Source organism: Trachypithecus francoisi, unplaced genomic scaffold (assembly GCF_009764315.1).
Source record: "Trachypithecus francoisi isolate TF-2019V2 unplaced genomic scaffold, Tfra_2.0 Lachesis_group18, whole genome shotgun sequence".
NCBI lineage: Eukaryota > Metazoa > Chordata > Mammalia > Primates > Cercopithecidae > Trachypithecus > Trachypithecus francoisi.
Genome location: NW_022681463.1, coordinates 65,902,342 through 65,923,552, shown reverse-complemented (window position 1 = coordinate 65,923,552; position 21,211 = coordinate 65,902,342). Strand labels below are relative to the sequence as shown.

The following is a 21,211-nucleotide window of genomic DNA, read 5'->3' as shown; positions in this document are numbered from 1 at the left end:
ATGGAGATCTAGTGAGAGCTGGGGAGCTGCAGGCCTGGGAGCACTGAGCCAGCTGACTGGGGACAGCCCTACTCTAACCTTCAGAGCATGAAGAAATGGCCACTTCTGCATTTCCACCTCACACCCAACCCTATACAATGTGGTAGGAAAGGGACTTCTGGGTGGTTCTTATGTGCCTAAGTCAACACAGTCAAGGCCACATGGTTATGGGATGAAATGAACAAAATATAGGGAAAGAATTTAGCATGGTAAATCCTGGCACACGGTAAGGACTATTAAGAATTAGCTGCTGTTATTACCATTATCACCACCACCGCCACCACCATCATCAGAGCCCATAAAACACTAAGGATTGAAATACACAGAGGTGGCTCCACCATTAGCTGAATTTGATGGCTGCCCAGGGCCTTCCCAACAGCAAGGGCCTCTTTTCAGACCACAAAATATATCACCTTCCTGACTGAGATAGGAATTCAAGATGCTTGATTGGTCGATGGGAATATGTGCCCATCTCAGTCACATTTGTGGGATTTATATAAATTATTCTAGAAGATGCCACAAATTACTTTCAAGTGGCTCACCAAAAAACTATACAGATTATATTACATATATACTCATACATATATGTTTACATATATAGATAATATATGTGCATATGTAGATTTTTAAAATAAGACAACTTCATCTAAGTGGTGAGTATAGGGGTGTTGTTCTTTAACACTTTTGGATGTTTGAAAGTTTTATGATAAACATTGGAGAAAAGTGCACGTATATTCAGCCATTTTTAGGGGATAGTTTTGGGGGCCTTTCACCAGTGGAGGCCACTGAATAAACATTGCCAGATTTTTATTTAGAATATATAAAACTGTCATCTGCTAGGTAAAACATAAGACAAACACAGCGTCTCTGTCCTCCTAAAGTAGGTATCTAAGTTGTACTCTTTTCCTTTTTTGTTTTTTTCTTTGAAACCACCTTTGTAAAATAAAATTGTACTTTTAATGTGCATTAGTGACCAGGAATCTACCTGTCCAACCCCAAAGCCGGTTCAGTTAGCAGGGACTCAGTAATGCTCTGAGGATGCATCTGCAGGTGTTTGTTTATGGCAGAACTTGACAACTAGATTTTAGAAGGTGATGGGGCCCATTATGAGCCATGGAGACTGATGACTTACCAGTAACAACACTGCAAGTTTATAGCAATTGTAAAAATGTCTGTAAGTCAGAATGGAAGTGGCAAGGGCAGGAAAGCTTGAGTACTATCATCCTGAAAGACAAGGCCACCTACTTGAGAAGGGGGGCCTGCTTCCTGCATAGCCACGTTCCTTGGCCTCTGCTCACACAGAGCCCATGGGCTTCTACCATGCACCGCTGCCCTCATAGTGACTCTCGGGAAAAAGAAAAGTCCTGCCACAGCATCTGCTACTATAGTTAATCCTTGTGGCAGTTATTGGCATCAACACAGACCTGTAATCTTTACGTCAGGAGGAATTTATGTCATGCCTAAATTTAACCAGTTGTCCATTCAGCCAGTTTATAGAGTGCCTGCTCTGTGCCAGGCCCTGTGAGCTCAGAATCATCAGTAAACAACACAGACAGAAGTCCCTGCCCTAGTGAAATTATATTCTAGCAGGGGCAGGCAGATAATAAACAATAGCTGTAATAAAAATTATGTAGTGTATAAGGAAAGTTGATGGGGGAAATGGGTTCAACCTGCTTTTTAAAACTTGTAATAGGAGGCTGATTCTGTTTCTCAAATCACTGTTCACTAAACCTCCAAAGCATAAGGATTTTTAGTTACTTGAATTAAGCCATTATTGTCCTCACACATGCTAAGATCCACTAGTAATCCAAACCAAAAACTTCTGGAAGCATGTAGATAAACCTCCTGTGGAAGAAATGACCACATTTGTTTTCAAATATATTCCCTTGTGTTTACATAATATATATTATACAAAATATATAGGATTTTGAAATGTTTTAAATGTGTGTCATTTTAGTTTGATCCTAGTATCTAATTGTTTATCTGAAATACTTGTAGGAAATTGCAAATAGATTTTTCTGGACCTCAAAAGAGAAGAATAACTTCCTGAAATTGAGAAGCAAAGAAAATGCCTAGAACTGCTGGGTTGAAGTCAGACCTAAATCTTTAGGCTATGGCTGTCTGCTCATTTCCTATAAATTTCCAAGGAATTTGGTTTTATAGATTTCTTGTCACTTAGTTTTCATGTAAATAAGATTTTTTTCTAAAAGCGTTCTCCTTTTCTGATTCATTTCAAACAATGTAAATGAGAAATGTAATCTAGCTGTTTTAAGAGAAACAGCTACTCCTGAACCACCTAAGCAACGATCTGAGTGTAAGGGTTCAGCTGCCCCTCTCCTAATATTCAGCACCGGTCAGCTCCAGATTGTGGCCAACTGAAGTGTTCCTTTTCAGTACTCTTTTACTGAGAGCCTCCTACCCTATTCACACAGAAGTGCCATGTCAGAATAACCCAGTCCCGCCTCCCTAGCCGTAGTCAGTGTGTCAAGACTATCTGTGCACCAGATGTCACGAGGCATTGGGGATTGGAATTGGGAAAGAAAGTTGGCTTTTCCATGTAAAGTTTGGGGAATGGTCAGCAGCTGTGTTTTCCATCAGGGAGAGAAAGCCATCCTGCCTTGAGTGAGAGGAAGGGTACTGACCTGCAGAGAGAAGGCCAAAGAAGAGAAAGAACAGGACTTGTTGCATCTGAACCCTTAGCTCCACTTATCCTGTCGTCCAGCTGCATTCCTGCAGTTGTGGACGTCTCCCCAGTTCATTAAATCTCTTTTCTTAATAGTGTGAGTTGGGTTTCTGTCCTTGACAAACAAAAGAATAAAACAGTCTTAGGGGACAAATTCAGTTCTGACATCTTTCCTTTGAAAGGGCAATGGAAAGGAGCAATGAGAACGGCTGAAGAAATAACAGGACCAAGGAGGAAGTTTCCAGAACTTGGTCATTATTGAGTGAAGAAATAATTTTATAACCTTCTCTTAATGTCATATTTTTTAAAATAAAAAATAAAAATAAATAAAAAGGTCTTTTATCTCCTTTTCACTAGAGGAAATGGGTGAAAGTCAAAACCCAACCCACACTATTAAGAAGAGGGGGAATCCAGTTGGCTCAGCTCAGTCTTTTAGTTGCTTTTCATTAGGTCATAGTTTACAGTTGCTATAAACTTGCAGTGTTGTTAGTGGTAAGTTACCCCGGCTCAGTCACCTCGGTGGCAGGATCAGGGTCCTGTAGCATAAACAGGTGCAACTGGGACCTCAGGAGGAGGCCTGTGCATGGTCGACACCATGTTGTAGGGCCCAGAATGTCAATAAAGGAAATTGCTTTCCAAGATCCGCTTAAGTCTAATGGTGTTGATCGCCAAGTTACGAGCACCTTTAGCAGCTTTCTTACCTAAACCTGCCTCTCTCTTCAGTTGCCCTGGCTGGTTTGGGGTTGCTCCTTTAGTATCACACTCAAGTGGGACATTTTAAACAGCTGGGGCTTCCAGGTTCAACTAGCTCCTCTCCTCCATTAACTCAGGAACATCAAGTTATCAGAGGGCTACAGAGGCAGCAAAGCCTCAAGAGAGATGCAGAATCCAACTGAGAAAGATGTAAGTATCTTAGGAGAAACAAAGACATGCAGAGCCAATGAAGCCATGATGGAAGTTAGCCACAATCTGAGTAAAGTGCAGAGAGATGGGCCATGTGCGCAGCCCTGTTCAGTTCTGAATCCCTGTTACAGAAACCGCAAAAGAGGCTGCTGTGTGTCCCTCCTTGTTGGGACACCCCCTGGCCAGAATTGCTGTCTGTGTGCAACCTCAGTCAGCTAGAAAAGCAACACCAAACTGTTGGAAATGATATAATTACCTCCTTAATGGACACTTAATCCCAGAAAACTTTAGAATAGAAATAATACAGTAAAAATACATTATATTAACATAGTTTGTGGTAGCTGAGAAACAATTTGGTCATGTTTGGTATTTTAAGAATTTGTTGTGTTTCAGAGAATTTGACCTATTAAGACAAGAGGTCAACCTTGTGATACCAATTTAAAATGTAGTTGAGAATTGATTTAGATTTGTACTTTTAAGTTAAGGGATATGAGAGCAAAGCTTTAGTAAATTTGTAACATTGGAACAGCTAAGAGGATCTAATTGTCACCATGTCTGTATGTTGAATTGGTTAGATTTACAAGAGTCACTTAAGTACTTTAAAGATTTTATTTATTAATGAGACCACTGAACTACTTAAAAAGAAAATCAAAACATTAAATGTATAAATGAAGTTTAAGATGTTAAAGGAAATTAAGCTACATAGCCCTTTTAAAAATAATTGTTAATTGTTAACATTTGCTAGACTTATTAATAGAATAAGATTTGTGAGTTGAACTCAATCAATTTAAGGGAAAATTGAGTTTGAAATTGGTAACTTTAATTAATTGAATGTTAATTTTTAAAAGTATTGTTTTGACTTTTTTTTCTGTACCCAAAAGCAGATCAGAAAACCTACCTTGATATTCCAGAATTTTATCTGATTATATAAACACCCACCCTAGGTATCTTGTGGAGGGTTAGTTTAATCCCAGCCAGGACTACTTCAGGTACAGCCAGGATCCCAGGACCCAAATACTGTCCTGGGTGAGTTTAGAATCAGTGAGACAGTTCTGGGGGCCACTTCTCACCCACAGTGCTCCTGGAGACGTCCTGTTTACTCTGGGTTCTTCCAGATCCTGTGGACGTGGGGTTCTGGCCTGTCTCTTTGAAGGCCCTTTGCAACTCCAGGGTGGGCCCAGCCTGAATCAGAGACCCCAGACCCAGATCATCCTCTAGCCTTAAGGGTCCCCAGCAGGTTAAGAGGCTGGTACTTCTTCAGGCAATAGCCCACTGACTACATGCAAGGTTGCTGCCATATCTGAAAATGCAAACTTTAGATAACTCATTACTTACAATGTACTTTCTTCCCATCTTGTCTCTGGAGAAGATGCTTAGTTACTTGACATATTCTTTGAACATCTGTCAAGTTGTCCTGTCTTTAGGTCCTTTTGTTTCTGCATTTGTGTCTTAAATACTATGCACTTCAAAGATAGGAATTTTTTAAAATCTATAATGTTCTTACTTGCTTTTTACCACTCAAGAAAGCCCACACAGAATTCTGGCCAGGAGAGCACCTAAGGACTGCTGCTTTGCAGATAATAGAATAGTCACAGTGAGTTTTTGACTTATTCTTGGCATGAATCTTACTAACCCACAAAACTTTGAGGTGTCCTAAATTCTATTTGCTGAGAAGAGGCATTGTTAGTACAAGGCTAATTTCAGCAATCAACATTTTCCCCCCTTAGGCAGATTTATGGAAAAGATTAGATCTATAGTTACTCTTTAAAATCTACAATGGCCATGACGTCCATGTATTCTGAGGAAGGCTGGATGGGCCCTTTGTTCAGCCTGAGTCTTTGTCCTGTGGGTGGTTAGTTGATCTCTTCTGATGTAGGCAGCCTGTGTTTTTGGCATAAGCATTACAAATATATCCAATAGTTCTCTGTTTTAAGTGAGCTAACAGATAATACTGCAAAAGCAAACTTATGTAAGCCATAGAGATGGGTGGAACTGATGAGGATTCAAGGCTAAAAAGCAAGTTTTGTTATTTAAACAGATCTGCAGATAAGAACAAAATAAAAATTTATTGAGAGGGAAATGTGGCAGTGGAAATTCATTCTCTGGAATTTCCATTATCCATATCATTTTCCAGACAGAGGTTAATTGAAAGGACAAGTTCAGCCTACTTTAGCCAAGATAATTGCATACAAAGAGGGGGAAATGTGAATGCTAAAGGAATTAAGATAGTAGGGGTAAGACAGAAGGGGACAGAACGCTCCTGTGTGCTGGGCCGCTTCTCCCACTAGCTTTCTCACTGCACATTAGACAGGGCACGGTTTTTCTAGGTCTCCATTTTTACAGCTTTCCACAATCACAGATTTTTGGATTTGGGAGGCTGCAAGAGTTTAGTTCACAGAGAGTAACAAAGGGCATTTTTAAGTTTGGAAGAGTATATAGTCATGAAAATGTGAGGTCATTCAGAATGAAATAATTTCAGTAGCCATAAAAGTAGATAAGGGCCCCAGAACAAGAGAAGTAAAGTCAGCTAGGCAGAAGGGAAAATCAGAAAGTTGGCCCTTGTCTGGCTGCACATTCATTCAAATCACCTGGGGAGCCTTTCAACTGATGCCTGGGACCCACCCCCGAGATTCTGTTTCTGTTGCTCTGGAGCGTTTTTTGTTGTTCTTGTTGTTGTTGTTGTTGTTGTTGTTGTTGTTTAAAGCTTCCTGGGTGATTCTTATGTGCAACCAGGATTGCAAAGTACTGACCCACATAATACAATAAATTCTGCTCTCATTTCTGTTCCTCTTGGCATGATTTCATGACAATCTCAGTCTTGAGGATGCTGCCAGTATCTTTCCTGGCAAATACGTGTATTCACTGATTCTAATGATGGTGTGGGTGGCCAGAGTGGAGGATGGTTAGGTGGGGACTGTGATGCCCACCTGCAGTCTGGGCAGTAATATAACCTCACCAAGTCCAGTGGAAGGTTTTGAGAGTGTTGAGGAGACCTGACTCACTGGTGTTACCACAGTTTAGGCGTGGATCCTTTTCTGACATGGTCAGCTAGCTCAGCCTTGCAGTAGCACTGCTTTTGAGTTTTCGTAATCCATTTTTATTATGTCAAGTAGCGGGGGCTCACTTTTCTCTGAATTAGTGATTGGAGTCCAGGCCAAAAAGCAAAAACAGTGGTAAGTATCTCACACTTAAAGTTCAGAGAAGCTCCAGCTGTGAGACCAGCCACTTCCCTCTTCAAAGCAGGCTGGGTGGCCCAGTTCAGCAAAACCAGAATATCCTTTTCCCCCTACCTTCTTACAAGGAAGTTGGGGGCACATGAGGTCAGTAGGTTGGCTTTGGGGGCACACCTCCCCTCTGCTCCCTACCAAATCAAGAGTCCCCAAACCACATTTCCCTCCTGCCCTGATTGTCTCTTGTCTTTATCATTCAGAGCCACTGAATGGCCAAAACTTGATGCTGCAGGCCTGGGCCCTAAGAAAGCAGCAGGAAGGAGATGACCGGGCTAAATGGGAAATAGACAGTGTCTGTGCCTAGATGAAAGAGTGGGAAAATTGGTTTAGAAGTTTGTACAGAAAGCAATTGACAGGAGTCAACAAATTAAAGACCACAGGCCAAATCTGGCCCAGCACCTATTTTTGTAAATAAAGCTTTATACACACACACAGACACACACACACACACACACACCAGTTGAACACCCAGATCAGCTACCTCTTCCCCTTAAGGTCAAAGCTTACACTCTGGAAAGATGGACCAGGGACCTAGACCACAGGACACCAAGCACAGTCAAGGGTGGGGGTGCCATACTGGGCCCAGGAGGAAGAAGTGCAATTCTGTATTGCACTTCTGGGATTGCCAGGTTCCTAACAGCTGCCCAGGCAGGAGGCTGAGGGAGTCCCCTCTGGGGAGAACTGGCAGGCTAGTGGCTGCCAAATCAGACAGCACAGATATTGAACATTTACATCATTGCACAGAGTTCTATAGACAGCACTGCTCTAAGAAATAAGACCTGGATAAGGGTAAACCTCTTTTTTTCCCCCATTATAAGCTTTGTAGAACGAATGTATACTTTGTTTTTAAAACTCTGTTTACATATCAGTTTATAAAAATAAAAATTTAATTCAAAAAATGATAGGGAGGCATTCCCGCAGAACTTAGACCCCCAGGTTTATGCAAGGGCATTATATTTTCATAATACAAAAGCTTAGCAGCAACTCTCACCTGGGGGCACTTGGCATCTCTCCTCTACCAGGGGACATTTGGCAGTATCCCGAGGCAGTTTTGATTGTCACAACTGGGAGGTAGCGAGGGTGCTATTGGTATCTAGTGGATAGAGGTCAGGGATGCCGTTAAACATCCTCACAGGACAGCTCTCCCAACAAGGAGCTATCTAGCCAAAAATGTCAATTGTGCTGAGCTAGAGAAAACTGGGATTAAACTGAATCTCCAAGATTCCAGGCAGGCTCCCAAATAGATATGTATGCATGTAATTTTTCTTTTAATGAGACAGGGGCTTGCTGTGTTGCCCAGGCTGGTCTCAAACTCCTGAACTTAAGCGATCCTTCCACCTCAGCCTCCTGAATAGCTAGGACTACAGGCATGTAACACTGTGTTGGCATAATTTTTTTTTTTTTTTAACTTGAATCTTTTGGGCTAGAATGCAGTAATTAGCTAAACTTCAGTCCCACAAGCTAGCATTATACCCTTAGTGCAATAGAAAATTAAATTGGAGAATTGAACAAATTATCTGGATAATTCAAAAACAAAATACTCTATCTCTTGTTGTTCAAATAAAGTAAGAATGGGATTTTTAACCTAAGTTATTGTTAATCATTTCTGTCAACTCCTCCTGGTCATTGAACTATATCACAGGATATTTCTCTCTTGAAATTTCTTAAAATCAATGATACTTAAAGAAACTCTGCTGATCCTTTGTTAATATAAAAATCAGTTCTGTCTACTCCTGTGTTTTACAGCCAATGGGCAGGGTAATTCACAAATTACACCAAAAATAAATTATTTGGGGAAAGATGCAGAACTTATACAAAGAGAAAGCTTGCACCCAGGCATGATATTCTTTCAAGTTTTACAGATTCTATCATTAGATTTGTTGATACCAGCTCCGGGTCCTCAGCTGTAACTTTGATTTTCTCTGTTGTTCCTCCTTAAGTGAATAGCTTTTTAATATACATCAGATCAATATCCAGATTGTTTCCTAGAACTTCTAGGTGCCCCGCCCTTTTCTGTTTATTACTAGTATCTATAGTATCTCCTGTGATCTTTGCCACATTTTCCCAAGAGTCGCTGCTGACACAGGTTGAGTGTCCCTTCTCTGAAATGCTTGGGATCAGAAGTGATTAAGATTTCAGATTTTTTTGGATTTTGGAGTATTTACATTATACTTATCACTTGAGCATTGGAAATCCAAAATCCAAAATGCTTCCGTGAGCATTCCTTTGAGCATCATGTCAGCACTCAAAAGTCTTCAGATTTTGAAGCATTTTGGATTTCGGATTTTGGATTAGGTATACTCAACCAGTATTAAACAAAGCTGGTTCCTGAGGCAACTACTCAGATTTTTTAATTTGAAAAGTTGCTCTTTATCATTAGATGTGGCTACTGCTTTTCCCGAAAATATCAGAGTCCTCATAACTTTTTTCTGTTAAAATCAAATAATATTTATTGGTATTTATGACTTATGATATATAGGTATATGCTTACACATGTATAAGTACCTTGAAATTACCTTAAGTTATTTTAGAAGATAGGTATTTATATCTCCCATGTGTTTTTGTATTTATTCATTCAAGAATATATTGAGTGCTTGCTATGTACAAAACTGAACATTTGTTTAAATACATAATTGCAGGGTCAGACATCAAGCAACCCAGTTTCTAAAAGCCTCACAGAACTAAGTGAAGATATAACAATTAACCCAGTTCCTCTAGATATATCAATGTCTTTTATTTGTTGAGGTAATTTGTAAGCTCAGGTTCAACTGAGAATGACAGGGACCTAAAGAATTGTGGCTTAATCAAGAGTGGCTTATTTTCTCTCCTACTTGTGGTCATCCACAGTACTCAGGAATCCTGGTTCACAATGGCTACTGGATGCAGTAGCAAAAAGTTTTTAAAATAGAGCAAGGGGCCAGGCATGTTGGCTCATGCCTGAAATCCCAGTGCTTTGGGAGGCCAAGGCAGGAGGATCACCTGAGGCCAGGAATTCAACACCAGTCTGGGAAACATAGCCAGACTCTGTATCTACCAGAAAAAAAAAAAAAAAAAAAAATTTGGCTGAGCATAGTATCACATGCCTTTAGCTCTAGCTACTCAGGCAGCTGCGGCAGGAGGATCACATGAGCCCAGGAGTTTGAGGCTGCAGTAAGCTATGATTGTGCCATTGCACTCCAGCCTCGGTAATAGAAGGAGGCCCTATCTCTAAAGAAATAAAGAAATAAACCAGAGCACAATAAGTACCAGCCTTAAAGGAAAAAAGATAAATGACTTTAAAAAGAACTTCTGTTCATGAAAAGACACCAATAAGAGAACAAAAAGGTAAGCCATAAACTGGCTGATATTTTTTTGCAATGCATATGTCTAAGAAAGGTGTTAAATCCAGAATATGCATAAAGAGCAGGCATGTCTCAAAACAGAATGCCTAAATAGCCCATAAACATCTCATAAGATGCTCAATATCATCACTCATCAGGGAAATGCAAATTAACAACATGATGAAATGCCATTACCCATCAGAATGGCTAAAATTAAAAAGAATTACAATGCCAAATGCTGGTGAGGATGTGGAGCAACTTAATACTTATACATTCCTGGTAGAATTCTATATCGATGCAACCAATTTGGAAAACTAACAGTATCTACTAAAGCTGCAAACATGCTCTGTGGCCCAGTATTTCCACTGCTAGGAATATGCCAAAAGAGAAATGAATGCATGTTATTCACCAAATGAGGGCAAGTGGCCAAATGAGGCTTCACAGCAGCACCTTGAATTTTGTCTCTGAAGATGGCAGGTGTTCTCTAAGTGCACAGACACTGGGAGCACCATGTAAAGTCGTGGAGATATAGAGCATGAGGTGTTTGGTAGCATGGTAGTTGTAAACTGCTGGAGCACATAGGTTAGGATTCTAGAAAGACATAAGGCTGAAGGGGTAGGCTGGGTCTTGTAGAATTTGCCAAGGAGTGGGTTTTGCCAAGGGGCTTGTTCAGGTTTGGCTTTCAGAAAGATCACTCAAGAGGTGTGCGGGGTGAAGTTAGGGAGGCTAAGTAACTCTTTGCAGGAAGCCTTTGGGGGTGCTAAGTATCACTTTGCTGCCATTTTACTGATTTCAGGGAATACGTACTTTCACTTTACCCTAAATTATACTACCTGCCATTCTATGCAGAGAATGGAGTTGGTATGTTGCTATAACTGATGATTTTCCAGAAAGCCTTCTATTTCCATAATGGTGACAGGAAAAGGAAGGTAGACAGATGACAGTCCAGCAAGCGTTTGCTCAACCGCCATCCTGTCTAGCTCAGCATCTCTTTGACAACTTTCAAACTTTCTGCCTAAAACATCACTGATTTTACAAAACATGTGCAGGCTTTGTCCATTCTTAGAGTGAACTTTGCCCTTTTCATCCAAATCATCTTCCTGTACTGACCATTCCAAAAAGACAACACAGGCTTTGCCCATGGCCAGCATCCTTAGTGAGTATATGAAAACCACCCAAAGGAGAAGGAAAGGAAAAGCAAAACACGGTGTTTTTCTTTAGAGCAAGACTCTGATTTCTCAATGTGAACCCATTGCCCAATTTTCTTGAGACAGCCCCAAATTTGTGTTAGTCCCTGTGTTAAAATGACCATCGTGGGCTCATTACACAGCAGACATTGTCACACTGCTCATGTTTCTGCCAAGGGAAAAAACAAGAGAAAATGATCTTACTGGGAGAGAGGAGGTGCGAGGCTGAGGGTAAAGTCCCTGACCGTGAACAAATCATGAGACTCTGCCAGGGTTCCTGGGGGAGGGGCAGAATCACCTTTACTAGTGATTTAAGAAGAAAAGATTCTTATCAAAAAGATAACTGCACTCATATGTTTATCACAGCACTATCCACAGTAGGAAAGATATGGAATCAACCTAAGTATCCATCAGTGGATGACTGGAAAAAAAAAAAAGTGGTATATATAGCATGGAATACTCCTTAACTATAAAAAGGAATGAAATCACATCTTTTACAGCCATATAGTTAGAACAGAGGTCATTATCTTAAGTGAAATAACTCAGAAACAGAAAGTCAAATACCACATGTTCTCATTTAGAAGTGAGACCTAAACAATGGGTACACATGGACATACAGAGTAGAATAAGAGATACTGGAGCCTCCACAAGGTGGGAGGGTGGGAGGGTGAGCAGGGGTGAGGGCTGAAAATTACCTATTGTGTGCGCTGTTCACTATTTGGGTAATGGGTACACTAAAAGCCCAGACCTCATCACTATGCAGTATTTGCACATTAGAAATCTGCACTTGTACTAAATCTAAAAACGTAAACAATTAAAGAGAAAGAATTGGCCAGGCATGGTGGCTCACACCTGTAATCCCAGCACTTTGGGAGGCCGAGGCAGGCAGATCATGAGATCAGGAGATCGAGACCATCCTGGCTAACACGGTGAAACCCGGTTTCTACTAAAAACACAAAAACTGGCCGGACGCGGTGGCTCAAGCCTGTAATCCCAGCACTTTGGGAGGCCGAGATGGGCGGATCACGAGGTCAGGAAATCGAGACCATCCTGGCTAACACAGCGAAACCCTGTCTCTACTAAAAAATACAAAAAAAACTAGCCGGGCGAGGTGGCAGGCGCCTGTAGTCCCAGCTACTCCAGAGGCTGAGGCAGGAGAATAGCGTGAACCCGGGAGGCGGAGCTTGCAGTGAGCTGAGATCTGGCCACTGCACTCCAGCCTGGGCGACAGAGCAAGACTCCGTCTCAAAAAAAAAAAAAAAAAAAAAAAAAACCGCAAAAACACAAAAACTTAGACGAGCATGCTGGCGGGCACCTGTAGTCCCAGCTACTCAGGAGGCTGAGGCAGGAGAATCACTTGAACCCAAGAGGCAGAGGTTGCAGTGAGCTGAGATTGCGCCACTGCACTCCAGCCTGGGTGACAGAGCGAGACTTCGTCTCAAAAAAAAAAAAGAGAGAGAGGGAGAGAGAAAGGATTCTATCCATGTGCCAGGGAATGAGCCTCTTGACACCCAGATCCTTGAAAAGGATGCTTTGGCTCAGTGGTCCACTGCAGACCCCTTTGCTTCCCCAACTGCAAACTGCACTCAAAGGTGCACGAAAAACTTTTGGATCAGTTTCTGAATTCCAATCTTTTGGTGACTTTAGGGACATAAGTAAATTTCCCGGGCTGGTTGCCTTCAGCACATTAATTTATGTGACGCTGTTCTGTTCCTTAAAGTTCCTTAAATAGAAAGAAGGGAGCTTCTGGATTCCAGGGAGGCAGCTAGCCTGTACTGCTTCGAAGAGAAAGAAAGGAACCAGTACATCGCTGCTGTGGCTTGGAGCAGTTCAGGAGGGCAGCCCCTAAGAGCTGAAAGGTAGGGGGAGGCTTCCATGTGAGGAGGATTCAGGTTCCTGTTTCACTCTAAAAAGGTCCACTGAGGAGGAGTCTCTGGAAACATCTAAAGTAACTCCCTTTCAGCCTCTAGTGTTTCTGGTCAGCAGACAAGCACACAAGAGAGGCCAGAGATGGAACCACCACCAGGGGAACCGCACTTAAAGGAGCGCCAACCTTCACAGGTGCAAGTTCTCTTTAAATCCAACAAGACCCCACTTTTAGAAACTGACCCCTCTGCCACTGGACAGAGCCAGGGAATACTACCAGATCTGCCCAGCAAACCCTGCATGCACATTAGCTCCAGGCCTCAGGAGGGATGTGGAGGCTCCTCAGCCACCTGCCTCCTGCTGCCGCCCAGGATTCCTGCCGTTATTCACAGTGCCGTGCCAGCCTCAAATTCCGCCCACCCAGCAGGCAGCTCCACTGTGCACGTGGGCACCCTCCAGTGAAAAAGACCGGGTACCATCTCTCTTCAAAGCAGCAGAATGTAAGGTTTGTCTGGATTCCTACCTTCATCATGTGGTAAAAATAAGAGAGTACAGATAGATTTCTGTTAAACAAGCACAGTCATGAAAATCTCTGCAAAACTACACAATGTTCATCCTCCATCAGTTGTGCCTGATTTTAAGCCAAATTGAACAGTCCCCTATTCCCTGACAGTGGGAAGATTTAGACATCCCCTGGCATTCCTTGCATGGGAACCTTGACCTTTTGCTCCTCATAAAGCAATAACCACAAAGGCTTCCTTTTTCAGGCAGATTCAGACTGCAAAATTTTTCACCAAGTGCATGTTCTCAAATAAGACTTTGAAGACAGAAGTTACAAGGTGATGCATACTTACCAAGAAAGAAAATGATATCAGGGCACCCAACGGAATTGGCTTTTGGAAAAAATAAGATAGACGTTTGAATTACTCAACATTGTTCCCCCTACCCCGGAAACAATCTCTGTACCCAAGGACTTCTTTCCCTAGCCTCATGACTTATTTTCTCTTTTATTCAGCCAATTCAAATGATTAAGAAAATTGGTTTGTTTCCCCATCTGCCACCCAGCTGTGACACCTCTCAGGCCTTTTGGGGCTGCTCCTTACTCCATCCCAAAGGGGTAACTCTTCATTCCTGCTGGATGCCAGGAGAGAGCCCTTGTAGTAAACCCCAGTTAGAACTCTTTTCTTATTTCAGGGATTTGTAAATCAGATACTATTAATATATACTAAGTCAAGCCAGACCGACTGTCCTGAAACCCATTATTTAATTGAAACCTTGGATGGATAGTAAGGCTGGCCTTGGGTTCTGGCCTGTAGGCCTGGACACAGACCAGAGAGAGAATCTGAGAGAAGTAGACCCTGGTGCAAACGCGCATTGGAAGAGAGGTCTCCGGTTCTGCGCAACAGAAACGGGTTACTGGTGAGCTGCAGTGAGGGCTGGGTAGGGCTGCTGGACCAGAAGGACAGGCTAGGATATGACAGGGCAAAGCTTCTCATCCAACCCCTGCAGGATCTGCAGGATCAGTCAGCAGGTGGCAGCTCCCTTTCGTGTACACGGTTCCTGAAAGGCGTCGTATATAGAGAAATCAGTAGTTACAGCAACAAGTAGATAAATGCTAACCCCAATAGCCCCTCACTCATGGAGGATTTACTGTCTGGAACCATGGACCACCCCACCCTAAGATTGTGTCCTGGCTATCATGCATGTGCTAGAATCACATCCCATGTGGATCTGGTCTGAAATGGTCTGTGCATAGCCCATCCTGATCACTTCTGTCCTCTCGTCAGGAACATTTCCAAACAGTGTCTCTCAATCAGGTGGGCACATTGTGATTCTTTGGTTGGAAGGAAACAAACCCTGCAAGCATTCTTTTTGCATTTTGTGATCATTCTTATCTCTGTTATCCTGCTCAGCCAGGCCCGTGTTCTTTTTGCCAAATTGTTGAGCGCAATGGGCATGTGTGCTTTAAAAAGTATTCTGTATTGTGATAAGGAGCTGAATCTCCTCCTAGCCTCGGAGATGGTTCCTTAGACTGAAAAGTCTGTCTGGTGCTCCTCAAAGCTCTGCTACCTCTGTCTTTGCTCTAGAGATTGCAGAGCTGGTAATGCTGGTAATGCTTTATTGCCATGACATTGCCAGGAGCTTCCAATGACTGGTAACTGTGTTTCCTGATGGATTTAACAATTCCCATCCTGCACTAATGTGATCTGCCTTCCCCCCACAGGCACAGAGGGTGCATAAGAAGTTTCCTAAACCTGGCAGAGTGCATCATTCCTCCGAGAAGAAACGTCATTCCACTCCTTTGCCGAGCACTGCTGTACCAAGCCATACACCTGGCAGCAGCCAGCAATCCCCGCTCAACAGTCCTCACCCGGGGCCCATCCGGACAGGCCTGCCTCCTGGGCACCAGCAGGAATTTGCTGGACGAGCCAACAGCACCCCCAACCCTCCCTGGTCTTTCCAGAGAAGCAAGTCCTTGTTTTGTTTGCCCACGGGAGGCCCCTCCCTGGCCTCCTCAGCTGAACCACAGTGGTTTTCAAACACAGGTGCCCCAGGGCACAGGGCATCAGAGTGGAGACATGGCTACCTCCTCTCCATCGATGACCTAGAGGGGGCCCAGGAGACAGATGTGGACACAGGCCTGCGGCTCTCCTCCTCGGACCTGTCTGTGGTCTCTGCATATTCTGCACCCAGTAGGTTCTGCAGCACAGTGGAGACACCCCTCCCCTCCGAAAGATGCAGCAGCCACTGGGTGGCTCACAAGGATTCCAGGGAGGGACCACTGCCCGCTGTCAGCAGGGTGACCACAGAGACCTCCTGGGCTTCCCTCCCTTTCTTCACCAAAAGGTCTTCCAGCTCCTCAGCGACAGCTGGTGCTGCTCCCCCAGCTCCCAGCACTCCCACCCTCACAGACTCCCCACAGCTACCATGCAATACCCCCAAAGTCAAGCAGACTGACGGAGACGTGCCACCACCCCCAGGGTTGGCTGGTCCCGGGGATAATGACATGGAGGAATTCTACATCTGAATGCCCTCTGCTCTTGCTCTCCAAACACACAAACTCAGACACACAGACTCAGGCCACACTGCCCCTCTGGCCGCTGAGCACACCGCATTCTTCATGATCCATTTCCCAGGAGCTGTAGCACATTTGCCTACCACCCACTTTTATCTGGGGGGTGGTATATCTCTAGGGACACAGCAGAAAAATACTGGCATTTTTATGCAAATAAATTCTCAACAAACTTGTCATAAAATATATTTTTTGAATATTCAGCATTTGAGATATGGTTTAGAGGGTTTATACAATTTAAATGGCTTATATCATTATTTGAAATGAAAAGAAAACCTAGTCAGCCAGAACCAATTTGGCAATTTTTCCATGGTATGAAGGAAAATCAATTAAGGCCAAAACATTGAATGTGGGAGAGATACTAAGTGACTTGTATGAGGGATTACTGCCTAATAATGTAACGCACACCTTACTGGATTCTCCATATATATTTGCTTTACCAGAGAACAGTGGCCCTAGGGATGTTTAAGCACTGCTTATAGTGGAAAAAGTCAGCTTGAGAAGTAAACATATATCTGACTACAGGTAATTCCTCACCTTGAAGCCGTGCAGCGCCTAAAACTCTGGATTTATACAAAAGTTGCTAATGTGTTTTATAAAGATTTAGCATGAGTAACAGACTCTTGGTGCATTTAAGATATGTGAGTTCCAGAAAGTAGATTTGCATACACCTTTTCAACAGCACATTTCACTGGAATGGGCGAGGGGCTTCAGAAGACCACTCCACTACCTGAATTTATTTGGATCACTGAGGAAGAGCATTTGTTGGGATTGCAGAATTACAGGCCATTAGACATCATGGGCAGGTAGGCTTAAGATTCTTCAACTTTCAAAAACCACAGTCTAAGGGCTATATTCAAATGACAGGAGCCGCACCGTCTACTGCTTTCTGCAGTGACCATGCTGGGTCACACATCCTATGTTTCTCATTTTTCAGTGATTCGGAACATTTTAGCCAGCATTTTGATTGCACAGATTCATAATACTGTTCTCCCCCAAACGGGAAACTGTCCATGAAACGCTCTCCTGAACAAACACCAGTGCACTGCCAGCCTCACATGACTGCATGGGAGCTTTAATTAACACTGGAGCTGGAGCCCAACGACCTTGGCTTTTCCTGCCTGTTATCTGCTACTGTCACAGCGTGGATGGCATTTGAATCTCGCCTCCCTCTCACCCCAGTAAGGGTATGTTTGTTTACAGCTCCAACCTCAGCAACGCCAAAGGCTGGCATCGGGGGCAGTGCCAAGCTGTCCCTGGATATTATTTTACCTTTGAGGAAGAAGAGCATGGGTTTGCCTAGCTCAATTCCCAGGCTGGTGCTCCTTGAATTAATAATGGCACAGTGTTCATCTCTCTGGAAATGCCCACGCCAGCCCAGACACAGCCTCAGAGTCCTTTCCAACACAACCCTCCAGGCAGCAGTTACCAACCATCAGCCTTCAGCTGAAGCTTCAAGTCTTTGCCATCCTTGTAATGAGAGCCTTAGGTCTTGCCCCAAGCATTCTGGATTCTCCAACACTCAGAATTGTAATATTGTGCTTTAATTCAAATTTTTAAAAATATATAGTCTACTAATTCAGGACAAGGGGTAAGCAAACTTTTTCTGAAAAGGGCTAGGTAATAAGTATTTTAGGCTTTGCCAGTCATATGGTCTCTGTTGCAGCTACTCAACTCTGCCACTGTAGTTTGAAAGCAGCCATGGGTAATATGTTAGTGAATGGGAGTGACTGAGTTCCAATAAAGTTTTATTATTTATTTATTTATTTTGAGACGGGGTCTTGCTCTGTTGCCCATGCTGGAGTGCAATGGCACAATCTCAGCTCACTGCAACCTCTGCCTACTGAGTTCAAGCATTTCTCCTGCCTCAGCCTCCCAAGTAGCTGCGAGTACAGGTGCACACCACCATGCCCTGCTAATTTTTTGTATTTTTAGTAGAGATGGAGTTTCACCATGTTGACCAGGCTGGTCTCAAACTCCTGACTTCGTGATCCGCCCACCTTGGCCTCCCAAAGTACTGGAATTACAGGCATGAGCCACTGTTCCCAGCCAATAAACCTTTATTTATAAGAACAGCTGGTGAGCCAGATTTGGCCCAAGGGTCATAGCTTATTATCCCTTGAGCCAGTCTGTTGCCTGAGGTTGATTCAACATTCCCAGCTCCAGTCAACAACAAAAATTCTAAGTCTCCCGCCCACTGCTGCTGTGGTGTGTCATGCCAAGAAAATGGGCTACTCAGGTCAGACCAATGACTACAGAACCACAGGGCTCAGAACAGGAAGGAGCTTCTTTCTGCAGAGCTGATTCCTGGAAAGCCACCAGCACTCCACCTCCTGCCCAGAAATGTGATTCAGTCAATAGCTGATGATGAAAAGCAACCTGCAAACAACATTAGGGAGAAGGAGAAAAATAATTCAGAGGTGATGATACTGCCTCCAATGAACAGGGAAGCAAGTTCATCAGTAGCAAAAGTCAGTGAGGCAAAAAAAAAAAAAAAGAAAAAAAAGAAAAAAAAAGGGCTAACGGCTGAGGGCTAGCTCCTTCTCCCTAATCAGTGTCCTTATTTCGGTATGCCCACATGCTCACCTAGGACTGCCTTAGAGTGCAACTCTGGCCCCACCCTTTCCCAATGACCTGCCCTCATCACAGTCCAATCTACCAAACTGAGTGACCCCAAAGGACATCATAGACAGCATTTGAAAGCAAGAAATGCAAAATGTTCCCGCAGCATCAGGTGAGCAGGGAGAGGACACCTACTGCAGACTGCATGGAAATGGCAGTCCCTCCACGGAGAGGGAATCACAGGAACACATTTACCAAAGCCTTCCCTTCCATTTCTGGCCATTCCAGTAGCATCTTCCTCATCCAGAAGGGCTCCCAATACTCTCTGGAGGATCCTGACTCGTTTGAAGTATTATCCTTGTAAAAGATGCTGGCACATTATAGGTGCTCAATAAATGTGTTCAAATTGAAAGATACTGAGGTTGTCTCCTAAATTACCCCTCTCTGTATGTATTAGGCTCTGTAGTATAAGAAGTCTGGATTGTAGCCCTGGTTTTTTGTCACTTAACAGAACCCTGTCTCTTGTTTCCTTGGCCATGCACTTCCTCCAGCATTGCCAGGGAAGGGGGCATGTTGGTAAGTGCTCTGGTTGAGTTATATCCCATCCCTCATTTGCCTCTTTTCCAAGTAAGATCCCCTCACCCCTAAATAACTGCTCAGAGTCCCACTTTGGCCTACACTAACCACCACCTAGTGTCTGCTTTAAAGAGCAAATCTGTCTGTCTGTCCCCAACTGACCTGGCAAGTCCTACAGAAATCCACCTTGGGTCACATCAACTAGTTAAAAGGAGCATAAGAGGAACTGGTGGAAGCAGTGGGTGAAGCCACTGCAGAGACTTTTGTGACATGGGAGGGTTGACGTGTGCTTGAATAAATGGGTTTTAGTACTGGCTGCTCCTTGAGCCCCTGGGTCTGAGGGCAGGCGGACAGTCACAGCAGAGTGTATTAGACTGCACCACCCAGTGCGTTCCCAGGTGAGACCACATGTTTACTTGGAATGAGCTCCTGGCCACAAATAAATCAGGAGAAATGCAGGTATCTTCCCATCTCCCTATTTTCTTTTCCTTTTTTTTTTTTTTTAAGACAGGATATCACTATCTCCCAGGCTTAGTGCGGTGGCACAATCATGGCTCACTGCAGCCTCAACCTCCCAGGCTCAAGTGATCCTCCCACCTCAGCCTTCTGAGTAGCTGGGACTACAGATGCACAACTATGTCCCACTCATTTTTTATTTTTTGTAGAGACAGAGTCTCACTGTGTTGCCCAGGCTGGTCTCAAACACCTAAACTCTAACCATCCTCCTGCAGCAGCCTCCCAAAGTTCTGGGATTACAGGCATGAGACACAGCACCCAGCCTATCTTTCTACTTTCTGTAGATGAACTAGTTCTCCAGACGGTGAGCCAAGAGGCATCTGAATAGATACATGGAATTCCTGTAAGATTTTTAAGGGCAATAAAACCAACTGTGGACAGCTTCTCCCTCCTCATACCCTCAGGCCGGTATCAGCGACCAGTAATGACCAATGCCTGGGTCTGAATTTCAGGAGAGCTGTAGGAATAGCTGAATAGTCACCCTCTCCTTCTCCGCCCCAGGCCACATGGCTCCATATGCTCATCATTTGTAGGGTGCTGCTTCTCTTGCATTCCTGAGAAATACAATTGATCAGATACTGCAGAGCCTTCAGAAAATAACATGAGAAGCTGACATGAATAAATTGGGTTCTCAAGGGAAACACCTTTTGACAAACTATTATTATAACAAATGGAACCATGAAGGGTCAGGAACCTGAATTTAAAGATTATATATAAGTACATTCTTCCACCTTTTACTGAAGGCTTTTTCTAGTCTTGGGCGCAGAGGTCTATTTACAAAGTGGCTTTAAAAGATCTGATTTCCCTGAGTGAATAATGGAGGTGATCATGAATGGTAATGTCGGCAGGCTTGGGTCTTTTTAACAATTTCCATCTTAGCGGGGAGAGGACTGGTGTCCAGTGATGTTCCCACTATGAGGAGCAACACGCTCATTTTAGACTGAAGTCACTTGAACACGTGGTGAAGGCACAAAGATCCCTTCTGGATCCCACTGACAACCTCCACAACCTCTGTTTGTGATGAGGGTGTCGCCTCCTGTTATCTGGGATGGTGGCATAGAAAAATGGAGCTGTAGGCCAGGCACGGTGACTCATACCTATAATCCCAACACTTTGGGAGGCTGAGGTGGGTGAATCACTTGAGGTCAGGAGTTCAAGCTCAGCCTGGCTAACACAGTGAAACCCCATCTCTACTAAAAATACAGAAAGTAGCTGGGTGTGGTGGCGCACACCTGTAATCCTAGCTACCTGGGAGG

At 43.6% G+C, this 21,211-nt stretch overlaps 1 protein-coding gene across 1 annotated transcript in view; it reads left to right on the top strand.

Annotated features, from left to right (window-relative positions):
• The window catches only part of FAM124A (family with sequence similarity 124 member A), a 62,630-nt gene extending 43,362 nt beyond the window's left edge, over positions 1 to 19,268 (top strand). Inside the window, exon 4 of the mRNA XM_033177658.1 lies at positions 15,453 to 19,268. Within this exon, the coding sequence (XP_033033549.1) occupies positions 15,453 to 16,256 (804 nt within the window). The 3' untranslated portion in view covers positions 16,257 to 19,268. The remainder of the gene's footprint in view (positions 1 to 15,452) is intronic.
• Positions 19,269 to 21,211: the final 1,943 nt, after the last annotated feature.